Source organism: Dermacentor silvarum, chromosome 2 (genome assembly GCF_013339745.2).
Source record: "Dermacentor silvarum isolate Dsil-2018 chromosome 2, BIME_Dsil_1.4, whole genome shotgun sequence".
In the NCBI taxonomy this organism is placed as follows: Eukaryota; Metazoa; Arthropoda; class Arachnida; order Ixodida; family Ixodidae; genus Dermacentor; species Dermacentor silvarum.
The window spans coordinates 90,582,577-90,607,357 of record NC_051155.1 but is presented as its reverse complement, the minus strand read 5'-3'; the positions used below and the strand labels follow the sequence as shown (position 1 = coordinate 90,607,357).

Genomic DNA, 24,781 nt, shown 5'->3' with positions numbered 1-24,781 from the left:
TTAGACGACCACTACCGGGAAGGACTTGCTAGGGTTAATAGCCTCAAACTGGGCAATAGTGATTACAGTAAGAACAATTTGGCCCATTTTACGACACGGTAGACTAAACATTCGGCTGTAGAAATGCCGAAACAAAACGGACGTGTATACAATGCACTTGCTCGTATTCCTGCTCACTTATTTCCATCTCTCTCTTACGTTCCCGGTGCCAAGTAAGCCGCACCCCTGGAGGCGATGTTCTGCTTACTTGACCCTGCGGCGGGCAGCCAGTGCGTAACAGAACGTCGTCTCGAGGTGCGGGGCTTTTACTAAAATACCCATTATACTAAGTCTCCATCATACTAAAATATACTGAAATACCCATTATTTGTGTCAGCCAGGCTTCACATATTTCCAACGTACATAAAGACTCGATGGACATATCGTCGTTGCCTTTGCAAAAAAAAAAATCATAACTAGGCGCTCATGAGTCAGACATGAGTGCCTTCGAAGATACGCATATGTGGAGGGCGCCTGTTCGATGGCGCTGAAGTGGATAAAGCGACCCTTCAAGTCGCTTGCCTTAATTGGCCTTGATTGGACTGGCCTTAATTTAGCATCGGCGTATAGTCGAGTCAAGGAGCTCTTGTTTGGACGAAGTTACGAGGTTAAGTTTCATGCATTAGCCTATTAATGACAGACTTATTTTTTCCTTCCCTTTCTTTTTTTCCTGTGCTTCTAGACGTCACAAACAAACGGTGGAGGTAGTTCGCCATATAGTTCGTATAAGGTAACTCACAATCATTTAAACACCACAAGCAATTTCGCCAACTGTGGCGCACTGTGCTGAACTAGGAAAAAAATTAAATGTGCACTCAGAGTGAGTCGCACCCGCTGTGACACGATGTGTTAACGCAAAACCATAGTGTTTCCTGAATAGGTTCCGAATAGTATTAACATTCAACGAGTTTAGAGAAGCTTGCGCTTAACAAGAAAGGGCGCATACATGCGAAAATACTGCGATATCCCTGCCCTCGTATTAACCCGTACCGGGGCTGCTTTCTAGAAAAATCTCAAGAAATTAGAGCTTTATTGTTCCCATCGCCTGGCGCCGCCGGCAAGCAGTGAGACAAATGCGAGATGCGTTCGAGCAAGGAGCGGAAGACAAGTGAGCAAATTCGCACTGTCGTCTGTTCGGAGCGTCGTACATTCCATAGCGAATGATGAAGCGAGGCCTATTGGTTCATCTATGTAGAAGCAAGCCGAGGCCGGCGGCTCGGTTAATCAACGCCGACGCGAGTGCAGAATTGACAGCCCAGAGGTCTTACCCTTCGTATCTCCACTAATCGTCGACTCTCTACCGTCAGATAAACGCAAATCGATGCTTGAAAAACTCTCACCAGAATAAAGCAAACATTGTGCTTCTCATTAATGGCTCTTGAAAAGGACACTAAATATATGAATAAATTGAAGTGCTTTAGTAAATTACCTGTCTGCAACAACAAAATCACCACTCTTACCGCGAGAAGACGCTTGGTCAGCGACAAAAGACGCAAAGATAAAAGACGAGGAGCGACGCCACCATTGGAAGTTCCCGCACGAGCTCATTGTGAGGTCATGGACTTCGACGTCATCTCGCCGGGCCTAGTTAATTTTTTATCGATAACAATGGACTAGGTTGCATTCTAAAAGAGAGAGAGAGAGAGACTGAAGTGGACAAGCTTCAAGCACTTTTATTGAGCCACAACTGCCCGAGTACGAAGAACTGCTTTCAAACCCGTGGCATGACCGTGACGTACTGACGGTGGGGTTCCGACGCGAAATTCGAGATGTGAAATATTTTTTTGCCTTCATTTTCTCCTCTAAAATCAACGTATTACCGCGAAATTAACAAACTTATCCTCTCATATTCTCAAATGATCCTCGACTCGAAGCTCTTCATTACACCGAGTTGAGCATATAGCGCCGCTCCTCGAGTCAAGAAGTTGTCAGGCTTCTTAAGAATCGTCGTGTGGTGTCATTGAAGCGCAGTGACCGCTTCTGTCGAGGGGCGGCGCTGCCATCCCCTTCCTCGAGCCACGAGGTGAAGTGTTGAGTATAGGAAACTTCCACAATGAGGGTGTTGGGACCTTTATGATAATAATGCGTCATTCTAGACTGACTAATATCCTAACTAATGTCTCAACTAACTGACCATATCCTCTCTTGCGTCCCATTATAAGCGAGCAACAATTTACAGTTCACCTATGACGCACGGCGTCGTCCACCGCAGGTGGGACGTGTTCAGCCGCCACGTGCAGCCCAAGCTGGCGCGACACCCGTGCGGCGACGAAGGCCGCAAGCCGGGAATCGTCTGTCGCGACGAGATCTGCACGCCGCTCTACCGGGAGGAGCCAGCCGCCCCGGTGCCAGCCGACACCACGGTGAGAGACCTCGCTTTATACGCCTCAACAAAAGGGGCGCTGTCCGATGCGGTTCGCGGCTTTTACGCCGAAGAACTGAGCCTTTGCCGAACTCTACACCGCAAGGCGATATTTCTGTGCACGAAAGGCATCGTTCGACTATACTGTGCTGCCTGATGTCACTCTGGACAAGGCCCTAAACGCGACTATAGTCGGCAAAAAAAAAAAAAAAAAAAAAAAAAGAAACACGCTGACGCGAGCGCTGTTCAACTCGGTCATGAAAAATGAAAACAGCGCTCGTCACAATGCAAAGTCAATAGACGGCCTTTCGCCATCGGAGGTATAGTAATCATAGCACAGTGCGACAGATTTGTTTTACCACCATTCGGGGATTCGGTCGAGCCCATTAACTCGCGTATTTTTTAGCGTGAAAATCGTATACGTTTGGTAAGCAAAACTTCGTCGATTTTTCGAAACGGATATCGTAAAGGCTTTTATACCGCGTGCGTTGTTTTTATTTTTTATACATATAGTTCGAGCAGATGTTGAAATAACTGCGGAGTGCGTATACACCACAATTTCGGCCTGTTCAGGTCGATTATCTCGACAAGCAAACACCATTGGCACGATATATCGGAATGTGCTTAAAACGTACTACGATGTCAAGTACGCTCTTTATTTTGGGAAATCCTCGGCGCACGCGCACACGCAAGCCGTCTGCGTTCCGTCCCGCCGCACCGCACGCGGCTTTCTCCGCCTATTAACTTCACTCACTCATCGTTGTTGCGCGCTCCCCGCATGCCACACACTGTTTCCTGCCGTCCCGTGCCTGCTACTCTACGCCACTTGGCGTCGGCAGGGTGCCATCACAACGAAATCAATTGGACTTACAGACAACGTTTTGGAACAAGCTTCACTGGGAGGCCGCTGTACTTTTTAGCTGAGTTTTGGCGGCAGATATCTCGAAAATAGTGCTATAGCCTAAATGGTCCCAGCTAAGCAAACGTGACGTCACTATGTATATTGCGTAGCTTCAATTTCTCTATTGCAACACATTCCCCAAGGTTAATAAATTAAAAGCCTATTAGCCAATCATTGCAGTCTTGGCGAGTTACCCCCACTTCTCTGTATCAGGTACGTGTTTCTAGCCTTTTTCTTTGGCCGATCCTGAATATTGTGCAGTCAAAACATGTGCGCTAATCCTGAAGGTCGTGCATTATAAAGCCGTTTCCGAGGTCATGTGCAGTCTGAAAATGTGTTCCGATCCTGCAAGGAATGCAGTCTAATAATGTGGGCTATTGTCGTGGTCTGTGCACTCTAAAACGTTGGCCCATCCCTAAGGTATTACAGCCTAGTAATGTGTGTCTTTGCCATTGGGTTCGTGCAGTCTGAAAATGTGGCCGATACCGTGAATATGTGCATTCTAAAAAATGCGCGCCCATCCCGAACATAGTGCAGTCTAAAAATGTGGAACCTGCCCATAGTTATGTACAATCTAGATATCTCAGACGATTGTTACGAGTGTGTTCCGCGAATGCTTAAGCGTCAGCTGTTGTGTTTGGCTAGACCTTCTCGCTCCCGCTCTTTCCGAATATCTTAGTGGTCCGAAGGTCCTGCTTCCTCCGTAATATTTCAGTGCAAAGGATGTCTTATGCCGTTCTCGTTAAACGCTCCCAGATCTCCGGTTCGAGCGCTCGCCGTCTTCACAAACGTACACTGGCGCAGCGGATGGTGCTATGGCAATTCTGAAGTGAACAAGGTATATAGTATTATAATGACAACGCGATGACCACGGCAGACGGACACTGTGATGATGACGAGTGAATGCCGACGTTGGCGTGACGGCGACCGTATGACAACTGTACAATGACGACTGTATATATGAGGACAATGGCATTACAAATGCGCCATATAATCACGATTGAATGACGGCACGATTAAGATGTAATGACGGAGGAATGACCAAGATTATTGGACGCAAGGTGCGAGACCGGGCTAGTTGGCCATTCATGATGATGCGCCCAGCGCAACGGGAAACAAAGGACTGATGGTAGTGTTTGTGGTTGTAGACAAAATGGCGCTTTCTTCGGCGTTCACCTTTTTGCGCGCTCTATAATGTGCTTGTGTTGCGCGCTTCACGCTGCAATTAAGATGCACCAACTGGCCCACCGACAAGATCTGAATTAGAACTGCAAATTGGGCCAGTTGGATTATGTTCGGGGCTGTAAAAAAAAAAAAAAAGCACTGCGCTAACTCTATAGGGACGAAGGAGTGTTGTCCTTTTCATTCTTCGTCCCTTCTGTTAGCGCTGTGTTTTGTTTATAATCATGAACAAGTTCTGAATTGCGCTATATACTCCATGCGATTTCTTCCTAAATATCTGTTCGAAGCGAAACGAAATAGGAAGCGGGCATTTCAAGAACGTAATGTGCATGCCTTGAATTGGCTTTCGTAACACGGAACCCGCACTGGTTTCGCCATAACAGAAGAAGCGCGCGCCCGCAGTCGCAGTGTGTTTCTTATCAGCAACCAATAATTTCAAAGCAGTGTCTCGGAAATCAAATTCGATTTGGGCGCGGAAGCTTACAAATAATGTTAGGCTCATGAATCTTGTTGGTTTTTTTTTTTTCGTATTAGTGCTTATAGGCAAGAATAGAAAAAACAAAGCGTTCGTTCGGGCTAGTCGGTGATCCATGACACGGAGATAGATTTTTAGCTCGAAATAGGACCGATGATAAAACTGTCGCTCTGGGTTTTCTTATACGTCCTAATCAGCGCTAGAAATATACGTGTTATAGATTAAATTAAAGCTTGAATATCGCGCACTTCTGCGACTAATATCTGCGGTTCCAAGAAAAGGGTTCTTGAATTTGATTGATTCAATAAACGTTTATTGAAGTGGTTGTTGCATTTCTTCTGGCCGGCTACCCCAGTCCAGGAAACCGTGGGCGTCAGCTGCCCTCGCGGCCCTGTTGGGTCGGGTTGGACAGCACCGCCTTCCAGGATGTTAAGCGAGAGTAGATGACACGGAGCTGGTCTGGGCGTGCGAGGACAGTCCACCAGCTCCATGTAGACTCCAGGATGTATTCCATGTAGTAGAGTGCCGTGCTGGTACATGTTGGTCTGTAAGCGGCGCCAGGTGGTGGCCAGTTCGTGGTAGAACTTGCGATGTGGCGCCGGGTATTGCGGGCGTTTCTTCCGGTGGTGTTCCAGGATATTTCGGTATGTGTTGGATATTGTCTCTGTTTGTTCGGTTGCCCGAGCTGGACAGGCGGTGGTAGGATGTGCCCGGTGTATGTGCCCACGGCCTGCGCCGTGGGTCGCTTGGTTCGCTCATACCGCCTAGTGTCCAGGTGTCCAGGCGATGTGGGTGACTTGTAGGGGTTGATGATGAGCACTTGTAGTTCGGCACTGCTGATGATACCCTTCTGGTAATTGCGGCAGGCTTGTTGGGAGTCTGTGACAATTGACTGGTTCAGTGACAGTAGTCATTGTCAGTGCTATAGCCAGCGCCTCCGCGGCCATGGAGTTCAGGGCTCGAGTGGATGCTGTAATTATCTCTTTGCCATGGGCATCGGTCATGCTGAGGGTGTAGCTGTTGTGCAGCGGGTATTTCGTGGCGTCCGTGTAGCGTACGTCAGTGGTGTGTGGTGTCGTTAGTTGTTGCTGTAGGCGTGTGGCTCTTTTGTGGCGTCGTTGTTTATGGTATTCGGAGTTCATATGGCATGGGCTGCTTGATATGTAGATGATTTCTCTAAAGTAGAGTGGGATGCGTCAGGGTTGATGTGGATTATCTTCGAGGGGGTATCCTAGTCGGGTGAGAATTGCTCTGCCAGTGGGTGTTAATTGTAGACGGTTAAGCTGACCGACTTGCCGTGCTTCAGCCAGCTCGTCCCATGTGTTGTGGATTACAAGTTGCAGCAGTTTGTCAGTCGATGTGGTCGCGGATCTTCTCTTTTAAAGAGCCCCAGCTTGTAGTGTCAGCCCCGTGCGTCTCGAACCACACCCGCAGTGGGCCATTGAGGTAAAAAAGCACGTTGGCGAGCATTAGGGTCGGGTTCCACCTGTAGCATTGTGCGATCCATCTGTTTATTATAAGTATAATATTTGATTTTCACATGTGCCTTTAAAAAATGTTCTGTACTGTCATACTGCTGCTGCTGTTGCAGGGGTGGCACGGCCAGTCAGGCAATGTTTTGCCTTTAGCAGTGCCCCCTAGGACAAGAAAGAAAGAAAGAAAGGAAGAAAGGAAGAAAGAAAGAAAGAAATCTGGCGCTGATCCGTTCGTAAAGGTTCAGCCATTTCGTCAGCCCCAACCTGGCCGGAACACACGCCAGGATCACGAGCAGGAGGCAGAACGATGTAGATGGAAGCCACGGGAGGGGAAAATGGTGAAGACGATGTGCCTGCACCGACTGATGCGGCCGTAACCGTGATGAGGCGGTGGTTGCGGAGCTCCGTGATCGGTAGAGGGAACAACCACAACCTCCTCCACAAAGATGTTACGTAAAACTACACAAGGCGGTACTATTTACACTGTATTTACACTGAGATGCACAGTAGCCAAGATGGTGGACAGCCCCAGCACCAGACAGACCCGTCTTCTTTGTCGTCTGCTCCAGGCAGAATGTCTCTCTCGAGTTGCGGTAACTTCGTAGCAGTGTTAATCCTCAACCCCACTCTTAGACTTTCTTGGTTAAGGTCCTCAATCATTTGTTGTAATTTGGCCCGATTGTTTCGGAATAGGACAATATTGAGGCTTATACAGTGCTGAATAACGGTCACGACCTCTGGTACAGAGGTCTTCCAGACAGGAGTGAATTCGGAGTAGGATTTCTAGTCCATAAGGACATAGCGGGCAACATTGATGAATTGTACAGCATTCATGAGAGGGTAGCAGTCGTCGTCACAATGCTAAATAGGAGGTATAGAGTAAAGGTAGTGCAAGCCTATGCCCCAACCTCCAGTCACGATGATGAACAAATAGAACGGTTTTATGAAGATAAATTAGCGGTGAGAAAGGTGCAAACTCAGTATACTGTAGTCATGGGCGACTTCAATCCAAAAGTGGGGGAAACGCAGTTGGCAACTACAGCATCTATTGTAGGAATATTAGAGGAGAGACGTTGGTAGAATTCGCGGAACGGAATAGGCTCCGAATAATGAATACCTTATTCAGGAAGCGCAGCAACAGGAAGTGGACCTGGAAAAGCCCTAATAGAGAAACAAGGAAGGAAATAGATTTCATACTCTCTGGCGATCCCAGCATAGTGCAGGATGTAGAAGTGTTATGTAGGGTAAAGTGCAGTGACCATACGTTTGTGAGGTCTAGGATTTCTCTCCATTTGAAGAGAGAAAGAACAAAATAAAGAAGAAACAGGCCAACCTAGACGCAGTAAGGGTAAAAGCAGACCAATTTAGGCTGGTGCTCGCAAACAAATATGCAGCTTTAGAACAGGAAGATGAAGACAACATAGATGTAATGAATGAAACCGCTCGCAAATAAATATGCAGCTTTAGAACAGGAAGACGAAGACAACATAGATGTAATGAATGAAACCGTAACTAGGTTGATCTCAAAATCAGCAATTGAAGTGGGAGGTAAGGCACCAAGGCAACCAGTAGGTAAGCTCTCCCAAGGAACAAAGGACCTAATAAAGAAACAGCAAAACATGAAAGTGTCAAACTCGAGATGTCAGAATTCGGTGAACTGTCGAAACTGATGAACAAGAAGAAAGTAAAGGATATCCGAAATTATAACGTGGAAAAGCTTGAGGTAGCAGTAAATTATGGACGCAGCATGAAATCAGTGAGAATAAAATTGGCATAGCTAGGACGAGGCAAAAAGGTATGCACTGAAATATAAGCAGGGTAATATCATCAGCAATTTCGATGACATAGTAAAAGGAGTGGAAGAATTCTATGCTGACCTTTACAGTTCCCAGAGCAGCCAAGCCACTTTCATTCGAAGTAATGATGAACAGGATACACAGACTCCTTCTATAACTAGCGATGAGGTTAGAAGGCCCTTGAAAGAGATTACCAACGGAAAAGCTGCTGGAGAAGATGGAATAAGAGTCGATTTATTCAAGGATGGAGAAGATAACATACTTGCCATTTTTACGCAATGCCTCACGACGTCAAGAGTACCAGAGAACCGGAAGAACGCCAACATTATACTAATCCATAAGAAGGGATAAGTTTGAGTGCTGAAAAATTATAGGCCCATTAGCTTGCTTTCATTACTGTATAAAATATTCACCAAGCTAATTTCCAATAGAATTATGGCAACACCGCCCTTAAATCAGCCGAGAGAACAGGCTGGCTTCAGGAAGGGTTATTCAATAGTGGATCACACCCATGTCATCAATCATGTAATCGAGAAATCTGCGGAGTACAATAAACATCTCTGTATGACTTTCATAGATTATGAAAAAGCATTTGATTCAGTAGAGATACCAGCAGTCATAGATGCGTTGCGCAATTAAGGATTACAAGAGGCATGCCTGAATATCTTGGGAAATATCTACAAAGATTCCACAGCTACATTGGTTCGCCACAAGAACAGTTGAAAGTTGCCTATAAATAAAGGAGTCAGGCAAGGAGGCACAATCTCTCCAATGGTGTTCACTGCATGCTTAGAAGAAGTATTCAAGCTCTTAGACTAGGAAGGCTTAGGAGTGAGACTCAACGGCGAATATCTCAGCAACCTTCGGTTTACAGATGACACATATAGCTATAAGACGGCATTAAGCAATAATTTGTACCATGCAATTCAATAAATCTGTTCTTGCATTTTTTTTTCTAAATGCTGCTTTAATTACGGCTCTGTGTTAACATTCGCGTGCAGCAGCAACAGTAGATCTGGAGCTTGGTTGATCACTTCTGTTAATTGTAACACCTGCTAAGAGGAACAGATTTTCACGATCCCTTCGAGTTCATCTTAACGGGAGTTTACTTCTTGTAACTGTAGTTAAAGCACCCTGTTATTGAGAAGTCAACGTTCACAAGTCAATAGTTATTAAATAAGCGTTTCTGCTTACGGTACAAAACCCACGAAGAACCTTCCTACCTTATAGGGCAAGAAGTTAGCGCCTTCTAATGAGATTCAATCTATCACGCCGCACGTCTCACATATGTATCTGCTTCACGTGACTTAATTTTTTATTTGCCGCAAGCATTTTATGAACATTCGCGGAAACTAGACACAAACAAAATTGTAACACTTAAGCACGCAGACACGTATTTAGTTCCAGCTAAAATTTATTCTGACATTCATGAACACCTCACCATGGCCATAGTTAAAATAAACAAGGGAGAGGGGAGTTCTCATTAACATTTCTTCACTGCTGTTTGTGGATCTTACAGAATCTTTAGGTGTTTCTCATTGGGTGTTTCCTTCCTTCTAATTTTATGTTGCGAAATCTGGAGAGTGTAATACAGTTTTTTTTTCCACCGCTTCTTACATACCTCGAATCGTTTCAGTCAAAATAAGCAAGCGATATAGTTTCGCTTCCCTACCTGTGTGTCGTCTATTGGGTAAAAGACCCGGTTCCAAACCCCGACTAGCTGTGTCGGTCAATTCTTGCGCCAGGTATATATTGCCTCGTTTTCTTTGGGATGTCGTGGCCACTTTACTAAGAAGCGATGGCTTCCGGATAAATTCACAGCATCTCCCACAGCCTTTAGTGCTAAGGGAAATTATGAATAGCTATGAACAGAAAATATGAAGAGCTATGATCAATATAAACAGTAAAGATGAATAGCTATGACGTCTTCGCGTCGAGCGCGTCTGATTATTGATGAATAGCTTTGCAACGAAGTTGCAGCCAGGATCGCTATAGAAAGAAGGGCTAGTGGGAGTCCTTGCAGAATTTCAACTAGAGTGCAGAGATTACAACATATACTATGTCGCGGTATATCATTTGGCATTGTAGTTGGCAGCGAGATTGCCACTTCGTGTGTTTGCTGATGTGCCCATAAGATTCACGAATAGCATGGCGATATGCTGCAGAATACAGAAGAAAGCTATCATTGACTTTGACAATCATCGTTGGTGGCTTCTGCAACAATTTTTTCATACTTACGTTCTTTTATTCCTTTTAATAAATGCTAGGACCCCTCGAGTCCCGGCTCCTCTGGAACGCTTAACTCAAAAACGGTGAGTGCTGCTCAAATGTTCTTTATATTAGACCATCAACGCACTCGTGTCTTTCACAGTGAAACCAGTATTCACCAAGACGATCGGTGTGCGTATACTCATCTTCCTCTAGAAAGACGCACATGCCTGCATATATCAAGCGGCGTTAACAGGTTAAAAGAATTCTGAACTACCCCTCGGGCAATGGTGAAAAAGCGCAACCTGCGGATAGCGTACTGTGCTGTCAACATCTCAGCCAAATTTTGCAGTCGGGTGCGCCGCGCGGAGCTCGCAAGCGGAGCGCGAAGTAAACTTTTATCATGATAACAATTATATGGACGCTACGGGCGCAATTCCGCAGCCGTCGTAGCCATCGGCGTCGCCGTCATGTTCCGTATAAAGTCCAAGTGCGATAACACCGTGACCCCGCGCCGTTGCTGTAGGTGCGAGTGAAAGCGCCTGAGGGTGAGCCGATGATGGCTTGGTCTCGCACGCGCAAGGGAGACAGACAGCAAGCGTACCGTCTTCCACCGTGCGTAAGGCCTGGAGGGGGGGGGGGGGGGGGGGGGGGGCGTTGTGCTCTGGCGGCGGCTGCGCGCGGCCGCGGGCCCTATCTCGAAAGCGATCTGCGACGAGTACAGAGTCTAGTTGCCCCGAGGGCTCATAGCTTTGTGTGCGCTGTGCTCTCGCTGCTTAGTTCGCGTTGAAGCGAGAGGCAGCCCGAAGGTCAATTCGTGCGCTGCTGCTGCCGCTCTTCCTCACGCCAGCGTTTTGACACCGAGTGTCCGCGCTCATCGATGAGATGTGTTGATGTTTGCCTGTGCGCGCGTGACACCATGATTGTTAATTTAGCGTACTGCAGTTGTATTGTACTGTCTTAAGGTGTATGTACCACCTAAGCAATGACAACATTAGGGCATGCGCACACAGAGTTCCTCCAGCGGTCGGCATCTGCACACAGAGTGCAAGCCGGGCTAAAGGCTTGGCCCACCACGGGGTCGGGCTTAATACTCAAGCCGGACTCGGCTCTGTAGCTCACGTGTGTGCTCGCAGGAAGCGTCGAATGAAGAGGCGGCCTCGAAGGCCTCGCCGTCGGTTCGCACCCGTAACCAGAGCGTCGCCAGCCTGCTCAACATCCTCGGCGACACGTCCATCGCCAACATCATGCAGGTGGGCCTCAATGAAGTGTGCACGCGACTGAACGTGACGGGAGTCACGCATATATATGCCTCCTGCAATCGTGCTGGAATGTTAGATTCAAGGACTAACACTGAAGAGAGCAGAAAGCACTACATCAGTTCGAGCTTGTAAAGGAGTCTTTTTGAAACTCAATATCCTTAATTTCGTGGTAGTGGTTGTTCATTACAAGAGAATAGCGTGGCTAAACTTCAAGTTTTTATTTCATTTTGCGTCGAAACCTCAGCGAAGGTATACGTCGGTGTGACGTAATGGATTTCAACGTATTTTTTCTCGTATTTGGTCCGCAGCAGTAATTGTGCAGCGGTACTTCTCGAAACTTCCTAACTTCGAAGTCTTTGGCTCGTCTAAAATACAATGTAGTCATAGGTCTGAGCAAAATCCATGACGTCGTGGTGAACTTGTGCGGGAACCAGCGGTCTTTCATTCGTGCATCTGTTCTGGGTTACCAAACTTCCTCTCACTTGTTAAGAGTGGTCTTGTTCGTTTTTGTTTATTTTTATATTGTAACATCGCAATTTACTAACAAAGTGCAACTTTTCTGTTGCTTCGACAGGTATTTTCGTGTCATTTAAGTTTACGTATATAAGTCAGCCCACATTGCATTAGCAGCTACACTTTCTGTACATCCTAAACCTATCGCACATTTCAGTTTTTCTTGGTGATTGCTCATAATCACTTCCCTTTGGCCTTTGGTCATTATAGTATACTAAATAAATAAATCGCCATTTTGCAATGCCGCTTTTAAGGAAAACTTCTTTTTTAATGAACGAGTGTGTAAGTTGAATTTTAAACAATTATTCATCACAACCCCCGAATAGATGCAGTGATCAGCGCAATCACACCGCAGGTATATATAATACACGCCATGGTGATAAATGAAAGTGAAAGCTGTTTTGACGCTGTTAATAACTGCAGTGTATTCGCAGTATGTTGTTGCGCTAGAAAGATCGCGGTTTTGAGACTTGCGAAAAACGCATCTAGATTATAATTTGTGCTCAGCATGCGTGTTGTGTCATCGACACGTAATTGACATTGTGTTCGCAGAGAGGCAACGTTCGAAGTCATTGATACATATAACATTGACACATATAAAAGGGTTGGTATTGGAACCCGGACCAACCATGCGAATGTTAATCGCCGGATATACTAAAGTTTTCTTGTCTGTAAATAAATAACTGTCACCATATTGTACTGGCGATTTTCACTGGGCAATTACCGTCAGCTGGATAGGAGAAAAAAAATATTGTCTAACATAAAGACAAAAACTGGAAATCAAAAACCACCACCAAGGCACAAGAAACTGTAAAGAAATAAAAAAAAATTGGGCAGAAACTTTCCATTGGGCAATTGTCATAGTGTGTGGCATTCTTTGTAATCATTTGTTATGAAGCCTATTACTTGTGAAGCCTTGAAACCAAAACTGCTGTATTTTAAGAATTGAGCAACTGCAAAGAATACTACGCACACTATGACGATCTCCCCAGGAAACTTATTTTTGCTACCAATCTTGTGTTTGGCAAATGAAAGAAATGTTTCTCGCATAATTTGCCCACCGACACGCTCGCCTTTGTTCTAACGCGTCCTCTTCATAAGCTTCTCCCTGTTGCTGAAGACGCAATTCTCTGGTTGCTTGCGTTATCCGGCGTTCCTTGCCCGCGCATGCTCTCGCCTGCGTTCGGGCTTCTGACGTCGTGCTTTCGAATCCTGCCGTCGGACACATTAACGGTGTTTATTTCGATCATTATTCGTAAAACAGTACTTTGTTCAAAATGTTGACTTTACAAAGTCACGAAGCCGTCGGAAGCCAGAAGGACGAAGTTTAGTAGGTGTTAACCATCACTCCCATTCTCGCTGACAAAATATCGCGTTGGAGTTTCGTGCGCCCACAAGCAGGTGGCGCTTCACCGATCAAAGCCTATTCACCTATTAAACCCTAGATTGCATTACTGGTTTTTTGGGGACACGAAACGAAAAGGACGAACGCAACGGAGCAGGAAATGACCCTGCGCACCTAGATAAAGAATGCTACGCATTAAAATCGCAGTGTCATTCCACTCTGTGAAGGCGGATAACCAGCGCAGCTGTATATATGCTGATAAACTATATTTATTTAAATAAAGACACAAACCAATGGGGCGGGGAAGACAGTGCACGGTGTCCTGCACGTCAATAGCCTGTGCCTTGATGCCGAACTGACCACTCCCATGCGTCAAACGCCGAATGCACATGAACACATATGCACATGAACGCTCACGCACACGCGCACCTGCTCGACACACTCCAATGACACACATTGTGTTAACACCACCAACGCACGCTCACGCTGAGCGACGTCCCGCACGGCGTTAATATGCTGCTCTGGTCACCTGGAAACCACAAGCGGCCACACACACAGCACGCAACGCCAAATTTTGTTCCCCACAAACACCCTTTGCAACCTATAGAGCCGTTGCGCCGGAGAAGCGATCCAGGTTGGCGGGATTGGGTCCACGTCGACGGCTAGCATTTTCCGCCTCGCGGTATTCCGGGTCCTGACGCGCGACACGCAAATGTTTGGCGTTAGCGGCCCGTACTGCTCTCCCGCCGCCGGCGTGCCCCCGTAGGCGTTTCTGTTGTCGATGTCGGTCTTCACGGGCACGCTGTTCTTCCTCCGGTGTAAGAATACGCGACGGACCAGAACCGTCGACCGACATGGACTCGGCGTTAGCAGCCTCCCGCCGCGTCCGCGCCCATTCCCGCTTCTACTCGCGCAGTCGTTCTCCGTAGGCATGCTGTTCTTCCTTGGTCGACGCCACACAATACCCATTGGCTATTTTCAGTTTTTTGCACAACGCAGCCGTCTGTGGAAGATGACGACGACCACGAACGCGCGAGCAGTGGCACGAGGGCGTTCGCGCGGTTGAGCGACGAGGGGTGTCAGCCAGCCAGCTGTGGAAGACGACGACGACGCTCGAGCCATTGCTCCTGATGATAGTTTTTGGTCTACGCGCTCGGTCTACGCACGTAGCGATCCGCTAGAAACTAGCGTATAACAGCTCCGCTGTGAAAGGACAAGGCTCCTAAGTCTTGGTTCACTTACACCCTTGTTACACGGGCGGCCTTATAACCGTGGTTATCACTAAAAGCGGTTAGCACAGTGCATTCTGTCTTCCGTTTCAGTCTGCGCCCATTATTTATTCACTAGCGCCACCATTGTCCCAGGCCGCCATATTTTGCATGCGTACTGCGTGCTTTTTGCTAGAGTTTCGTAGTCCAAGCATGCTGCTGCAGGTGCGTGAGCTGGAGTGTCTGCTGTCCGGCACGTTAGTGGTAGTTCTCATCCACCGGAGGAAAAAACGACGACGTGGCTTAGATCTCCTCGGTGTCTCCGCATTTGGGGTAGCCCTTGCCCTTGCTCCTAAGCGCACTTGTTTAGAACTCTGGTCCGCCTCTGGATCCGTAGAGTCTTCCGAGTAGCAATTGAGGGATGATGGTGACGATGATGATGGCGTGACGGTATCGTGATCACTAAACGGCCTCTTTCTTCTTTGCCACCAACTTTTCTTGTGCTTCGCAGGGCTCGTCTCGGACGGACGGAGCGCGTCACGAGGAGGACCGCTACGACGCGTGGGAGCGTGGGGAGGTGGACTACCTAGGCGCCGACGCCTTTGCTAACATCCAGCGCAGGCTGGACGAAGCCATCAAGGGACCGCCGGGCAGTGAAAAGCACGAGGTGGACGAGATGGACAAGCGTGGATCGATCTCGGAGTCCACCTTCCTTGACGTCCTCACCGACACCTAAGCACGACTTTGGAGCTGCGCGTCTAGCTGCCCCCCGCACACAAGAAAACACCCTGTCTGAAAACTGGGAGCTGGCCAGCAGTAAACGCCACGGCGTCAATCGCCCTCTTCGCGTCTTTCATTTGTTCGATTTTCTTCAAGGGCGCGCAATCTAAGATGTGCCACCAAAAGGTATCTTAGTTAATGAATGTAACCCCGCATCATGCAGGAAGTCCAGTAAGGCTCTGTAATGACCGTCATCTTGAATTCACTTAGTCAAGTCAGCATGCCAGTCACTGCAGAGTCCGGATGGTATGGGCAAGGGCTCCCGGATGTGTCATGTGCCTTGGCATGTCTTGCACCAGGATCGTACAGTTGGGGCAGGTGACGCCATATGTCCTCGCTGAAGGCGTTTCACCTGCATGCGACAGCAGGGGTGAGGGCTACCCTGACCTGTATCGTAAGGGAAACTTCACCGTTGTGAGGTCTTTCCCTCCACCGTTGTGAGAGCCTTTCCCTCCGCTCCGGGGTCGAAGTCGAAGCCGGGGTAGATCCTCATCCAGGTCCGGTTTCACCCCATATATAACGGCGCCAACAAGCGAGTGGCCTGGGAAGGCGGAAAGGTGGGTCACCAAACCAAAACGGTGACGCAAGCAAACCCTCAACCGGAGATTACCATGGAAACCCGACCGCGGAGGGACCGATCGACGTCGCGACCACGAGGGGGCCGCTCAAACTTCAGAAGCTAGACAAGGAACCTGAGGAGGAAACAAGCACACAGGACAAGCCTCGGCCAAGGCGCCACAAGAGCAACAGCTGAGGGAGCTGGCAGAGCAGAGAAATTACTTCAACAATCGGCAGCAACTAACGACAAAATCTGACAGCTAGAAAGCAAACCAAAATCAACCAATATCCCGCAAATTAAAAACGCAAATGGGTCGATGGCCTGTGCCGAGCGTGAGGTATAGAGTATGGGAACTGACTAGATGCTGGTAGTGAAGCGAAAAGCAACTCCCCTGAGGCCGACTTAACCCCCCTTTTTGTTTAACCCCTTTTCTTTTCTTGCTCCTTTGAGTACTGCAACTAAGATGTAAGACGCGCAATCGTCTGCACAGTCGCAAACTGGCGCAAAAAGCGCATTTTTTTTCACAATTTCCCGTGAAGAAATTGAATTTAGTTCTGTAAGATGGTATTGGCAAACTAAGGCCACCCCCTGGCAGTGATCCTGGGTGCGCTACTGCACTGCCGTGGCGACCTGTTGCGCCAGATCGTGGTTTATCGCGCTAGTTTATTTTCTAGCGAGATGGTCTTAGCACAGCTGCGCTAGATCTTTGCTGCAGGTAATTTAATCATCGCCTGCATTCTTTCAAGACAAATGGCATCACTCGCGCGAAATAGCGTCTCTTGAAGTTTCCCAACCACATGCAGAGCCGTCGTGCCTGCTGCATACACGCTTAATTACACGCTTTCCTGACGCAGTTAAAATGATTAAGACGCGGTATCAGCCTGCTACTGCGTGATTCAGGGTCACTATGATAAGAAAATGAAAGAAGAACAAAAGAAATTAATGCAGTAACGTTGCTAAGCGTGATAAGCGGACCTTCCTCGTAAGATGCGTCGACTAAATCGCTTCCTAACGTCAGCTTCGCCGCACTAAATTTGTGTTATGCGGTGAAGCATACCCAAAAGTATTGCAATGAACTTTGAAGCATGCCAAAAGTGCAAAGGGGACGCTGTCATGGGACATATAGTATGTGTTCGTAATGATGTACACGCGCGCCCGCCGTCTCCTGCCACATTACGTGCGCCGAGACGCCTAATAAGTGTACTGGCAGCTGGCTTTCAGGGCTATTTCGGGTGTGGTTGTGACGTCCACCTCGCAAGCCAATGTTCGTGCGGGTAATTTTTTTCTAATGTGCTGATTTCTGCAATAATAGCTACGCAATTTCCTGGTTTCCTGTTCAAGTGCATTGTTCATATGCAAGTCAAGGCGTTCTTTTAAGCGGAGCGCAGTTTTCGAAAGCTAAGCAACGCTTTTGCACAACTAGTGCCCTCACCCACTTACAGCACAGTCAATCAATGTCATTTTATATGTCACAGGGAGACCACTGAGTGCGGGGTACTCGCTCGCACGCGTGGAACTCGACAAGTAGCCGTGCGATCAGCGTGCCTCTTGAGAAGCTGCTTTCCATCAAAGGTCAGGCTCCCTTACGGTGCGACTGTTTTCACAACAAATCCGTGCAGGGGCGGAGCCTCGCCTCGATGACGTATCATCATTTTCTTTTCTTTTTTCCTCTCTGTTTGGCGGCGCGGTCGGTGTGCGGCGCCTCAGTTCGGTTCAGCTCATTCTACGTGAGCGAGAACTTGGCGCGCGTAACATATTCGCGGCGTGCGTTGTTTTGTTTCGCTTGTGAAAGCGCAGATTGCAACGATGAGCGAGCCTCCTGACCGACAGAAGGTAATCGAAAAGTACCTCCAAGGGTTACATCATCATGAAGACGGCTACTCCCATGGCTACCTGAAGTCAGACAATAACCTTAATCTTTCTGAGAGGTCCTTGGCCGCCGTCAACGAGAGGTATGCTGTGCGGACATCAAGAGACCTGAACAAGCCGCCTAAATGTAAGGATGTATCGACTGCTTCTTAATGTTTCACTCTGCGCGTAGATTTATCATTGAAAAACGCAGTAGTAATTTTAACCAGAGACTCAGTGTTGAAACGCCTGTTTCAAATATAGCGGTAGCGTCGTCTGCTACACTGTGCGGCGCATAAAAGCCGACGAGAAAGAGGTTCGGAGGAGGGCGCGTGGCAAGCGGAATTCGGTGCATGGACTCGAAAAGAAGAAATGAAACCCTGAAGACGAGCTGACGTATTGTCTCTTTGTATCAAGGCTTGTCCGTCCCCGACGACGAAGCCTGCTCTTTCCTTCGCAAAGGCTTTCGCCTTTACATTTGGTGCCGAAACCCGGGAGCAGGACTTCGACTTGGATGGGCCATGGAGCGCTTGAAGAAGATGCGTGCAGCTCGAAGAGCTCAGCAGACGCGACTTGTGAAAGAGATTAGTGACCTCATTGAAACCAACGAGTTCAACCTGTCAACGCTCCGGACTATCCTTCAGCGTCTCGAGAAGAGCACGAATGAGCTCGCGAAGATCAACGGTGAGCTTCATGCCGAGATGTCTGACGATGAGGTCGCAGCCGACTACGATTCCGTACTGGAATATGAAGACCAGGCCGCTGGCGCCCTGGGACTGCTGCGACACCATATTTTGGAGCTGTCTAATCCTCCGACCACTGGTACAGGTGTTCGTGTAGAGCCGCCGCCCATACAACCTACCAGCGCGCTGCCTTCTGGCGAGAACGGTCCCCAAGTGAGTGCCCCTGCCGCACTTGGACCAAGACTGCCCAAATTGGACCTCCTGAGATTTGATGGATCAACGATGAAGTGGCAGTCGTTTTGGGACGTGTTCCGCCACAACGTGCATGAGAACTCCCGTCTCAGTGACATCGTGAAGTTCCAGTATCTCCGCTCTCTTCTGGACGGCCCGGCAGCCAAGGCTATCACAGGGATCCTTACCACCGAGAACAGTTACACCGATGCCATTGAGATTCTCAAGGAACGTTTCGGGAACGCCAAGATCATCGAGGCAAAGTACCTTGAGAACCTGCGTACCCTACTCCGGTGAGCTCTTCGACCCATGTCACGGGATTGCGGAACCTGTACGATTTAGTACAGGTGAATATAAGAGGACTGAGAGGTCTCGGAGTTCCTGCGTCGTCGTATGCAGCAATGCTCGGCGAAGTTTTAACGAAAGCCGTCCCTCAAGACGTCATGGTAAATTACCATAGACACAGAAGCCTTAAGGTAAATGACGATCGGAACTTAAGGCCAACAGCGGAGGAAGACCTTGAAGATCTCCTGCAGTATTTTCGCGTCGAGGTTGACTGCAGGGAGAGAACAGCTCACGGTCCATTAGAGGGATCCAGCAGACAGTACCTGCTGCCCAGATCCGGTCGCCGACAGACACGAGCGTCATCGGCAGCAGTGCTTAAGAACAGTGCCACTGAAACGTGCGTCTTTTGCGAGAAGCGTCATGCAACATCAGAGTGTGACTCCTCCTTGGACCACAACGAGAAAAGGCGTCTGCTCACGGCAAGCGGCAGCTGTTTCCGGTGCACTACCAAGGGGCATCGGGCCCAGGATTGCCGCCGCAAGGTTAGTTGCACCCACTGCGCCGGCAGACATGCCTCATCTATGTGCTATAAGAACAGATCGCTGGCGGTTACACCTGAACCAAAGCAGTCTCTCAGCAGCGCGTCGATGCATGCTACACAAGTAGGCAGCAAGAACCGTTGCAGATTTGACACTGCTATTCTACTTCAGACGTTTAGAGCATGGATGCGGGGCAGCAATCTTTGCTGCTACGTACGAGGCATTCTTGACAGCGGCAGCCAACGTACTTTTGTTAGCCAAGAACTATCGCGCAAACTGAAGCTCGAAGTCATAGATGAAGTCGACTTATGCATACGCGTATTTGGCCATCAAAGTCCCAGCCGCACTGCTCGACGAAAGATAGTTAAGCTTGCACTGAAGAGTCAGTTTGACGGGACCCTTGTGGAAATTGAGGCTATTGAAATCCCGCACATTTGCGAGGATATTGTGGAGATTCCGCATGACAACGACTTTGTGAAGTTAAAAAGTTGTCGCAGTTTCACCTGAAAGGCGAAGCATCAATTGCGATAGCAAATTTGTAGAGAGCTATACGGAGTAATGAGAGTAGCTTTATCAGGTGTATAACCTTGGACATGCAGCAGCACCGGCAACACGCAGAACTGTTGTCGACGCCGTCGGCGTTTTGCCCGCGTTCGCACAAAATGCGTACGGCGTTGGTGACTGTTGCCGGAGCCTCTGATGTAAATAGGCACTTGATGCCGCAGCTAAACGTCGCCTCCCTTCCCTCCCCCTCCCCCCCTCCCCGCCACGGCCTTTCGCGCGTCGGAAGAAGGCGCGTTTGTCCTACATATATGGTGATTGTAAAGGAGGAAAGAGACGCCTACTTCTGCAGCCCTTAAGGGAGCACGGCGCAGAACGCGCGTTTTTTCTTCGCCGTGCGTTCACTCCCCGTGAAAGCGCGCGTCCCTCGCGACCTTTCACTCGCACATACAGCGTTCGGCGCGCGGCGACGATTTCATCTCCACCGACGTCATACGGAACCTCACGGCAACGGCGACGGCGACGCCGACGGCAGAAATCTGCTTTGGAGTGTCCATATAATTGCTATCGCAATAATAAAGAGTCGTTGTAGGCCCCTCGCTGACGCGGTTGATTACCCTGGAACACTACAGGAACCAGGAATTAGTTTGCTAATCGGGGCAGACCAGAGTTGGAAAATATTAACAGAAGAAGTGACATGGGATGAGGCCCACAAAGAACTGGTTGCTAGGAGATCGGCACTTGGATGGGTATTGCAAGGCCCAATTAGCAACGACAGATGTCTCAATCGACGGACGCAGACGAATGTGTGTGTGCTCCGTACTTCGTGTTGCATGTTCGACGATCTATCAACATCAACTGCAGAAATTCTGGCAGCTTGAGAGTTTGGGTATAACTGATCAGCCAGATTCGTCTGAACATGATGATACTGTTTGGAAAGAATTTAACAATGTCAAGCAGCGCGACGATCGCTACGAAGTAAGCCTTCCTTGGAAGGCTCTTGATGTCGAACCTAAAGACAACCGGATGGTAGCGATGAAAACGTTACAATGCCTTCTCGCCGACTGTTCAAGAACGAAGACCTTCTACTTCAGTACGATACGGCGGTCACGCAGTATTCCAAAGATAGTCATGCAGAACCCGTACCTTTGCACGACACAGTCGATGACAAGACGTATTGCATGCCACATCACGAAGTCATCAAGGAGTCTTCCACGACTACAAAGTTACCGGTCGTTTTTGATGCGTCACCGCGTGCGGCCGGAGCGACATCCTTGAATGATCATCCAGAGAAAGGTCCCAACGTCAACAAAGACCTGTTGAAGATGTTATCGCTTCGCATACATAATATTGGATCGTTCACGACATGGAAGCCGTTCATCCGTAATCGAGCCTCTGAAATGCAAGACCGAACAGTTCCTCCACTATGGAACCACTGCTCTGGAAGGGTCAACCCTGCCGACTTGATTTCCAGGGGAACGTCAGCGCGTTCGCTCTGTACCAACGACCTCTGGTGGAGAGGGCCAACTTGGCTAGTGACGCGGACTGCATTTAATCCGACAACAACTGTAGAGACCTGGCCACAACTTGTGATAGAAGAATGTATGCCCGATACTGTCATGCTACATGCGTCAACAGAGCACCACCCTGCACTCTTCGACTTGAGCAGATATAGCTCCTGGACTCGCGTCCTTAGAGTGACCGCCTGGATCCTAAGGTTGGCCGATGGTTCCAGACGACTAAGACGTCAGAAGAAAATGTGCTACTGACTGAAGAAATTGCCAGAGCGGAAGGTTTACTGGTATTCCTACATCCGAACCCAAGCTTTCTCAACGGAAATAGAATCTCTGACAGCTTGGCGCGCCATCGAAACATCATCGCGGATAAAAGATCTTCGACCATTTCTTCGGGAGGATGATGGACTTCTACGCATAAGAATACGACTACAGAACGCAGTTATTCAGCCTAGCGTCAAGAACCCTCGACTGCTTCCTGGCGATCACCGAGTGACGCAGCTGAACGCCCACAGTGCCCACACGTGTCTTTTCCACACTGGAATACCAGTTGCAGTGGCAGAGATACGGGAGAGATTCTGGATTGTGGCCGCCAGGCAGTGCGTGAAGAAAGTGATCGCGAAGTGCTCATGATGTGCTCGTTTCCGCGCGAAACCCGCCTGTGTCCCAATGGCAGCACTGCCTGTAGAACGCGTGCAAATGGCTCAGCCTTTTGAGACAGTAGCAGTGGATTTTTCGGGGCCGATATATGCGAAAGGTGAACCTGTTGTTAAAGGCCATGTTGTCATCTTTACGTGTGCCTTAGTACGAGCTATTCATCTAGAGCTTGTAACACGTGTTAACACTGAATGCTTTCTAGAAGACTTTCGCCGATTCACCTCTCGCCACGGCTACCCCCGTGTTGTTATCGCGACCAGTGCAACGTTTGTACCCTTTAGAAATGCGCCCCTAGCACATTTCGCGCCGGGAGCCCCGGCAGAACTTGTTTTCAGTTGCGGTTAGTACGCAACTCTAGACAATTGATTTATCTTGATTCGCCTTTTTGAAGATCGGGTTATCAATGTTCTGGTTACCGGTTCAGAGTTCCCCTGGGACCGATTCATTTCGGTTTGAGTGGAGTATTCTGGTTACCGCGACATGACCCGATCCTCAGAAATTTTGATAAACTCCGTTTTAGCGGCATTCTTATCCTTCCGTTGCATGCCGCCGCGATTTTCGACAAGCCACCCATAGGCGTATCTACCGGGGGGGGGGGGGGGGGGGGGGGGCAAGGGGGGCACTTGCCCCCCCACTGTCAGAAGTGGGGGGGCAAAGCATGCCATTTGCCCCCCCCCACTTTCGAAAGCGGGAACTTTCGGCTACACACTGGAAAGTCCAACAAAACGACAGCTGAAGCTAAATTTTATTTCTTAATAGAGTCACCACGTTAATATAATGCTTTTCTTTACTACGTATCCCCGGTTTGGGCAGCGAGTATTGTGCCTCCTCGTGACGCGCTGTAGCGGGTGACGCGCGAGATTCGCCATACAAGCTTGCACTGCGCAGAAGTCCTGGCGCTGGACAGTTCCCGCAGTTACAAATTACCACCTAACCATACTTGAAAAAACAAAACAATCGGCTTGAAATATTTAACCTTCGGGCGAGGGGAGAGGTCCGGATAAAGTATTTTAATCAGCGGCGCCCAACGCTGGGTGTGCCTTACTGCATGAAATGGTTGGATTATCAAATGCTGGAGCCATTGAATCTCCGTCCAGAAATAGCCTACGTAGCGTTGCAGTATAAACATATATCTTATCACCACCAAAAATCTAATCAAACCACTTAGAGGTGTAACTGCTGAATTTATTCTTTGTGTAATCACGACTTATCGTATATTTATTTATTTATTCATTCATTTATTCATGATACCTCAAAGGTCCCAGAACGGGACATTACATGAGGGGTGGGCACGTAGAAAAATGACGGGACAGGTTAGGTGGCGTGACTTGAAAGATGGTCTTCAATATCAGTTTTGAAACGGGAAATGTCTGTGATGAGGGCGATGTCAGAAGGAAGGGTATTACATTCTCGGGCTGTGTGCAGAAAAAAAGAACGCTGATACGTGGTGGAATGGGCGCGTGGTAGATACACAGCATTGTGATGCGTATGGCGGGAGAAACGATGCGCTGTAATGATGATTTGGTTACCCGTGGGCAGCGAATGAAAGAACCTAAAAAATAAAAAAAGACGAGCACTTTTGCGGCAGCAGGTGAGCGAGGGAAGACACAACCGGGATTTTAAGGCTGAGACACTTGTATTATAGGAATAGTCAGAGAGAATGAACCATTCAAGGGAATTAATCATATTAACCTGGTGGTTGTCATAGATAGCACTGGCATATTCTAGTTTAGAACGGATTAGCGTTTTATATGCAAGTTCATTCATTCATGATGCCTCAAAGGTCCCTGAACGGGACATTACATGAGGGTCTGGGAGGTGATATGTTCGTGAAAGTGACCTCGGTCGAACGTGCAGAGCCATTTCAGTGCCAATAGAATACTTAACTGATTTTTTTTCTAAAGGCCTGTATCACTTCTGCTTTTATCGATTTCATTTTCAGGCGGAATCTGAATAAGGGCTACCCCACTACTTGTTTCCCGGCAGGAGCAAGAACAGCGGATATTTTATATTTTGAAGAAATGAAGACCACCTTATTGTCACGTGTTCCAAAAATTTGAACTGCGGTGGTTGCTTACGTACTCGAAAAACCGCTACTGAATACTCGCTTTCCTTATGCAGTTTTTATGTTTTATACACGGCGTTTAGTTTTGGATCCCGGTATCCTCAGTAAACTACGCGGGACACGGTGTTAATATTTATTCTAAGTACGAAACAATATCCTGAGTGACGAGCGATAAATGTTTTTTCTGTGTAGGTTCATTGCAAGCCTTTGTAGAAAGTTACATATTGAAGTGTTCCATGGTGCCATACCGCCGCTTTCCCCGACTCCTAAAATAATTGCATGAGATATGGACTTGAATTTGCATGAAAATAGGAAGCCAACAAACAATGACACCAAGGACAACATAGGGGAAA

At 48.2% G+C, this 24,781-nt stretch overlaps 2 protein-coding genes across 3 annotated transcripts in view; one reads left to right on the top strand and one right to left on the bottom strand.

Moving 5' to 3' along the window:
- Positions 1-15,593, top strand: part of LOC125939684 (glycogenin-2-like) — an 88,322-nt gene extending 72,729 nt beyond the window's left edge. Inside the window, exons 4-5 of one of the 2 annotated variants that reach the window (XM_049661460.1) lie at positions 11,575-11,691; positions 15,278-15,593. In XM_049661460.1, the coding sequence (XP_049517417.1) occupies positions 11,575-11,691; positions 15,278-15,502 (342 nt within the window). In that variant the 3' untranslated portion in view covers positions 15,503-15,593. The remainder of the gene's footprint in view (positions 1-11,574; positions 11,692-15,277) is intronic. The other variant, XM_037706222.2, reaches the window with a different exon arrangement.
- LOC119441615 (H/ACA ribonucleoprotein complex subunit 4-like) overlaps positions 1-24,781 on the bottom strand; it is a 111,909-nt gene that overhangs the window by 24,177 nt on the left and 62,951 nt on the right.